The sequence below is a fragment of the Mesitornis unicolor genome, unplaced genomic scaffold, assembly GCF_000695765.1.
Source record: "Mesitornis unicolor isolate BGI_N332 unplaced genomic scaffold, ASM69576v1 scaffold23790, whole genome shotgun sequence".
NCBI lineage: Eukaryota > Metazoa > Chordata > Aves > Mesitornithiformes > Mesitornithidae > Mesitornis > Mesitornis unicolor.
The window spans coordinates 19,618-26,101 of NW_010156558.1; the positions used below are offsets into that span (position 1 = coordinate 19,618).

The 6,484-nt window shown below is 35.0% G+C and overlaps 1 protein-coding gene across 1 annotated transcript in view; it reads left to right on the forward strand.

The window, feature by feature from the left end:
* The window catches only part of MTBP (MDM2 binding protein), a 24,959-nt gene that overhangs the window by 268 nt on the left and 18,207 nt on the right, over positions 1 to 6,484 (forward strand). Inside the window, exons 2-10 of the mRNA XM_010193696.1 lie at positions 430 to 510; positions 1,508 to 1,581; positions 1,670 to 1,815; positions 2,290 to 2,348; positions 3,056 to 3,200; positions 4,192 to 4,309; positions 4,887 to 5,021; positions 5,752 to 5,843; positions 6,171 to 6,198. Of these exons, the coding sequence (XP_010191998.1) occupies positions 430 to 510; positions 1,508 to 1,581; positions 1,670 to 1,815; positions 2,290 to 2,348; positions 3,056 to 3,200; positions 4,192 to 4,309; positions 4,887 to 5,021; positions 5,752 to 5,843; positions 6,171 to 6,198 (878 nt within the window). The remainder of the gene's footprint in view (positions 1 to 429; positions 511 to 1,507; positions 1,582 to 1,669; positions 1,816 to 2,289; positions 2,349 to 3,055; positions 3,201 to 4,191; positions 4,310 to 4,886; positions 5,022 to 5,751; positions 5,844 to 6,170; positions 6,199 to 6,484) is intronic.

Genomic DNA, 6,484 nt, shown 5'->3' on the forward strand with positions numbered 1-6,484 from the left:
AGGGGCCCCGGCGGGGCTGGAGGCCGCGGCGGGTGTGGAGCCGCCTGCTCCGGGGCCCTTTGGAGCTTAATGAAGGCTACTCCTTACGGTCTGGGAGCTGTCTCCATGCAGGCTTTTCTGAACTCCTGCCTCGTTAAAACCCTCCTCCCGCCTTTCTCTCCCTCCAGTCTCTAATGACTTAAACCTCCAGAAACTTAGGGGGTTTTGTGTTTTATTGCGGCACAGCTGCACAGCTCGGTAGAGCGTTCCTGAGGTGTGCACTACTTTAAGGAGAATTTTAAAAAATTTGTCTCTTTAAACTGCAAATCTGTAGTTGATAGGTTTTTCTAAGCTAAACTTCTAATATTAAACTGAGCTCCACAGTGGAGTTGCAAGAAAGCAAAACTTATTTAAGTAGTTTTAAGAAAAACTTTATTATTTTTTTTCCAGCTGGGACTGCTGCCAATGTTTATCAGTTCCTGAAAGAAAGCTGTAGCTCATCTATAAGTGCAGCTGTGGGCACATTTCCAGGTAAATATTGTAATGTACAGTAAGGTAAGGTAAGGCACATGTTATCAAGGAATGGGCCTAGGCAGATTTTATGATCTAGGTGAAGCAAAGTCAGAAAGTTAAGAGACTGCTCCTGCTGCTGTTTCTGGTGGTGTTTCAGCAGCTGAGGTGTTAGGAGATGATTAAATATGTTTAGACAAGGGTTTTGAAAGGCTGACAAATTTCAATCCAGCTTAACAGCAAGTACAAATAGAAAAGGGTTTGTTTTCTCATGTCAGTGGGCCGTTTGGTATTTTCATTGCTCCTGTCATCTAATTTTTTCAGTGAAAGCCATCTTTGTCTGTTGGATAGAACTCAGAACCCTAATCCATTAGTATATATTAAATAATTTTATTATCTTAAAATAGATTTCTGACGATCTGCTTTAGTACTTTTAGGAGTTGGGTGTTTAGTTTGGGTTTTTTTGGTTAAAAAATGCTTTCTTATTTCTGTACTTGGTTTTGATATCTGGCATTGAGGTGTTAAGGCTTGTCTTGTCACTGCTGTCATCTAATTGTGATTCGTGTGGGGAAACCACTATAAGCTGTTAAAATTCATGAAGATGGGAATGATAAGCTGTTTTCAACTTCTGTGCTTTTTATTGCATAGGAATGTTGAGAGAGCATCTGATTTTGTAAACTGCATGAACCATATTTATGAAAGTTGTGATTTAGTTCAGGTATGGTACAACTTCTGCAAATGAAGAGCAATAATGACCAGAACAGAGAGCAGGTCAAAAGTTTTCTTACTTATTAATGATGAGAGGTTCATTAATAGTTAGACAGTTAACTAGACACTCACCTACACATTGGTAAATTTAGAACTTAATTATGATGCCTCATTAAAATAGAACTTAAGTCATTGTGGCATATTGTGGCACTACACTGTGGGTAGTTTTTCAACAGAGATGTGTAACATAACAGGAAGAATATGTTGTAGTGGACTGATTATTTTAAATAATTGTTTCATCTCTTTTCAGCATGTTCAGTGGCTGGTATTCCAGGTGTAAAGAAATGGTATTTTGCAAGTCATGTTATATGTGGTTATTATCAGGTAAGAAAGAATATAAGTTCCTCAACTCTCTGCTGCTCTCTAGTGCAAGTTAAAACTGTGATGCTCAAAATTATTTTTGCTTGATTAGTTCTGCAGTTCTGACTGGGAGGAAATAAATTTTGACACACAGAAAAATGAAGACTCTCTCCAAACAAATATTGATGAATGCCTGGGAGCCATACAGAATTTTGAGGGAGAAGACAACAACAGTAGAGAGTCACTATCTATGGCTGAGTATGCATATTATTATTTTTATTGAAAGTATAGTGATCTCGCATTTAACGGTAATAACCAAAAGGAATCAAGAAAATTTAACAAGTACAAGTTATTACCAAAACAACAGTTAGCTATGAACAATCCACTACTACTACTGAAAATAATTGTTTCATTTAACATAGCTCTTTTTTTTAGCTACAGGTGATTTTTGTAGACTAACTGAACAGTTTCCTAGCAGCTGACAGATACACAAAAAGAAGTTTCTTGCTAAGAGAAAGCTGAATCCTACTTCCAGTTTTACTGCAGATTGTTTCGAAGTAATTTAGCCTACTTCTGCCTCAGTAAAAGGAGAGATAAATAGATCTCATTGCCTAGTTATGCTTGTGCAGAATTTTAAAGATATAAAATTTTTACATCAGATATATTCATTAGTTGAAACTTTTTATTTCTAAATTACTTTTTTCTTTCTAACCATGTTCTCTTCATTTTCAGTATCTATGATGAAGCTGCAGAAAGCCTGCATCAGTTAGCTGACAAACTGCCTGCCCCAGGTAATCTCTCTTAAAAGAGCAATCTCTTTTTGAGTTTGTATTGTTAGTTATTACTCTTAAAAACTCAGCTGGTAAAGTGATAGTCACATTGAAAACCTTGGAGGATGCTAGTTTGTTAGTTGAGTTGTATGCAGCTCTTGCAAGTAGTTTAAGGAACTTGAGCATGATTGGCCTTGCAGTTCAGCTTTATGGAGTAGTTTGCTCCTTGTTTCTTTGGAAGGCTGTAGTTCAGTAGAGATTAAGGTAGTTATTTGTATAATGAATTTTTCCATCTGAAATGGCACCAAAATAGTAATAGACAATAAGTAATACAAAGCTTATCATGCAACCATAGGAAGTTCGTATGAAGAAAATAGAATGTGTTGACTTCAGGCTTACATCTGATTTGCAAGCTGACATAGGGTAGTTCTACTGGAGACAACTGATTTGTCAAATAACAATACTGAGTGAGAAAGGAGAAGGGTATAGAAGCGCTGTAACTGAGCAAATAGCAAAATGCTTCACTTTGTTTTGTGTTAATCTAAGAGAAGCAGTGAAAGATGAGCTAAAATGTGTGAAAAGTGTGTTAAATCTTGCTGAAGTTACTTGAAGTTGATCTTTAAGCCACTTTCGGTGCAGTCACTAATAATTAATACTATTTTGTCTTTAAGTGACTGAATAATTTACTGAATAATGGTACTTGGAGTCATATACTACTGTTTTTATAGGTAAAGCAATGGTTGATGTGATACTGAAGGCTGCTGAGCAAGATGGACCCAAGTTAAAAGACTGCTTACCAGCTATTGGTGCCCTGAAACACCTGAGAGAATGGCACTCTGCGCAGATCACTATTGCAGCACATGACTCTAAAGGGTATGCCTTTTGTTTTAGGTCTATAAACAAAGTTATTCTTGTTTTGTGTTAGTATTTGTCAGTGTTTTAAAAATAAAACCAGCATCTTGAGTACTTTCCATGTATACTTTGAAAATACGTAGATTTGTCTTCTATTATTGTTTGAGGGGAGGAATTACTTATGCTGATCTATTGTAAATATGTGCCCTAACCAGAAGGGCAGGTAAAAAAGCAAGTCCTCTGAAGTTTCTGTTTCTATGTGAGCAGAAGGTAAAATGTTTTTTCTTTCCATCACTAGTGGTTTCAGTGTGCATACTATGTTTTGAAGAGATACTGTGCTGTATAATGACTGGGATTTATTGCAATTTTCCAGTTTTTGTAAAATGAATACGTAACTCTGCTGGTTTTACTTACAAAATTTGTATTACCTGTGGTATTACATTTAAGGGAGGAAAAAAAAGTGTGTCTGATTTGCCCTTTGCTTTGTAGAATAGGTGTTTAAGCTTAATCCTGAGTTAATAAAGCTGTTTAAAATTAAGAAGTGCAGTGCTCAGTCCTTGGATAGAATAAGCAGTGTACCTACCATATACTAATTCCTAAGGTTTATGGAGGAAGATAAACTTATAGCAGCAACTTCCATGAGTGCTTGATGTCAGTGCTTATTGATATCTTCCTGTGCAGCCAGCATTTGACTGAATAAATTTTTCTGCTGTCTTTTATATAAAATGAGTTCCATTTGGGCATACAATTGGACTGATATAAGTTCTCTCACTTCACCCTGTTCTGTTGATGGTGCTGATTTCTCTTAGAAGACAAACTGCCAGTAGGACCCACAGATACTGGCTGTTCTAGCAATTCTATAATATCTTGTACTCTGTGGAATTTGAAGCTATATATGTCTGTCTTAATGTATCCAACACTATTTCAGTGCTAAGGGGTAGTAGATAAATTCAGTCAAATGTTAATTTGCAATACTAAATTCAAGAAGATGAATTCTTCCTTATTTTTACAGTAGCTGGCAAAAGATTGCAGACTATCTATTAGCAGACTTTGTCTCTTCAGATAATGTCATGAATATTATTGATTTAAAAGAACTCTGGAGAGGAAAGATTCACATATGGGAAAGAAAGGTAAACTAATTTTTTCAGCTATGGTTATTATTTTAAAACATCTGTGTACATCATGTAAAGCATGTTTAGTACAGCACATTTTATGCTTTAAGTAAAATTTGGTTTTGACAATGTAATTCGAAAAGGTAATGTGCAACGTATCTGGGTGGATGGGGGAACAACATGCATTTCAGTGTGATGAAAGAATAAATGAGATGAAGGCATTGAGGTTTGAATTTCAGAAATCCAGGTGCTCTCCTCTGAAATATTTGCCTTAGAATTTCTTGTTCCAAATCAGATTGTTTTGTGTCTGTCCCAGGTCATTATGATGCAACTTTAAGTCACTGCTGCAAGCACGTCTTATGTTTCTGCAAAGACTGATGTCTTCGTGATTGTGAAATACATGGTTTATGTTTTCAGTATTAACATTTTGGATAAAGTAGCTAGTTACCAAAGTCTAACATTTTACATAGTTTTACAGATCTGCTGTAAAAACATAATACTAATTGTTTAAAATAATAATACGTAAAACTAGATGAAGAGTAATAATTCTTATCTCTCTTTTGACTTATTTATTTTCTCTGGTTTCTTTTTCCAGTTTGGATCAGAAGTTAGGTTTCCAGAATTTTGTATGAAGAGCACTTCAGCAAAAACATTCAGCACTTCACATTTAAATTCTTGCTTTGCTGTTAAAAGAGAGCAAAAATTGGGAAATACTGATGCTTTGCCAGAGGCAAGTGTTATTCTTGATCTTTCTTTGAGTCATTAGAATTCATCTGTTTTACTACTTTGACAAAATTAGTGATTGGGGAAACCTTATGTTTAACTGAATATTATACATAAATCTAACTGACTTAATTAAAATTAAACATAAGATTTAATTAATTAAACATAAATTATTTTCAAGTAGAAATTGAGACTTTGTTTAATCTTAGTACTCAAAATATGGAATTTATTTATGAATTCTGTACTTTCCTAACTTTTTAACTTCATTTTTGAAGTTTGTTTTTGTTTTGTTTTTAAATTACTGTTGCTGTTTCAAGTTTTCCAGTGGAGGTAGAAATTTGATGAGAAGTCCAGAGTCATATTTATGGCTGAAAACAAAAATGAGTGTTTATGAAAACCATATCAGTTAAGATGATATTATTTTCATTGTTAAAATATATATATTTTGGATTGCACTTGTCTGTTCCTGGTAGATTTTGTTTTTATTTGAATTTAGGTAAGTGTTACAACCCATTTGACGCACATGATTGACAGTTTAGAAAGTAAATTTCATTAAACAAAAGTAAATACCTTCCTTGTTTTTTATAGAATTATATTTACTATGATATTGTGAAATATTTCTGTCTTTATATTCCTTTGTACCTCTTTCAGATGTACTTGTGAGGCAGATGCCTCCAGCAGAACACTTGAGGAAGTTCTGTTTATATCGTGTTAAATATTTTTTAATCTCTTTTCAGGTTTTTCATTACTATGGTCCTGCACTAGAATTTTTACAGTTGGTGGTGCTCTCTGATCTACCCTCCTTCTATATTTCGGATCTGGAGTTTGAGTTGTATCCTTTTGTAAAGATCTGAACTGCTAGTGGAAATGTTGATAGCAGAAAGAAAACAATCGGGATCTACCCATGCAAGCAACATATGAGGATTAGCAAGGACTCATTCCATTCTAGCCTGCTTGAAATAGGTTGTAAAAAACCCAAGCCTTACTCATTAATGTACATAGTGTGCTTTGCAATATAGAAACGTTTTTCCACAAATCATATTTTTATTGTGTAGGCGCAAAATCTGTGGCAAGGTGCGGCAGAGGAATTTTGTCTTCATTTGTGTGTGCTGCAAAGTTCTCAAGGTGTATTCATATTGGTTTTGAATCTATGTAGACTTGGTATCAGTCTTGGTGTAACAATTGTAGCTTAGGCTGTATAAGCCTGCCAGAATTTTAAATATATAATTATCTGTTGATGCCTGCTGAGGTTCAAGGTGTCAGTGGTGTGTTTCATATAACAGTTCCAAGTGTACCGCTTTACTGGGAGAGGTGACTGTGTATTTTGTGGTACCAGAGTATCAAGTATTAGACACTTGCAGTTCTTGTTTCAAATATGATGGTAGCATGATTTATAAACCAGAGATGCATGCAATTCCTTATGAAGATGAGGTTCCTTAAACTGTTCTGTTCAGGAGCCTGGCAAGAAAG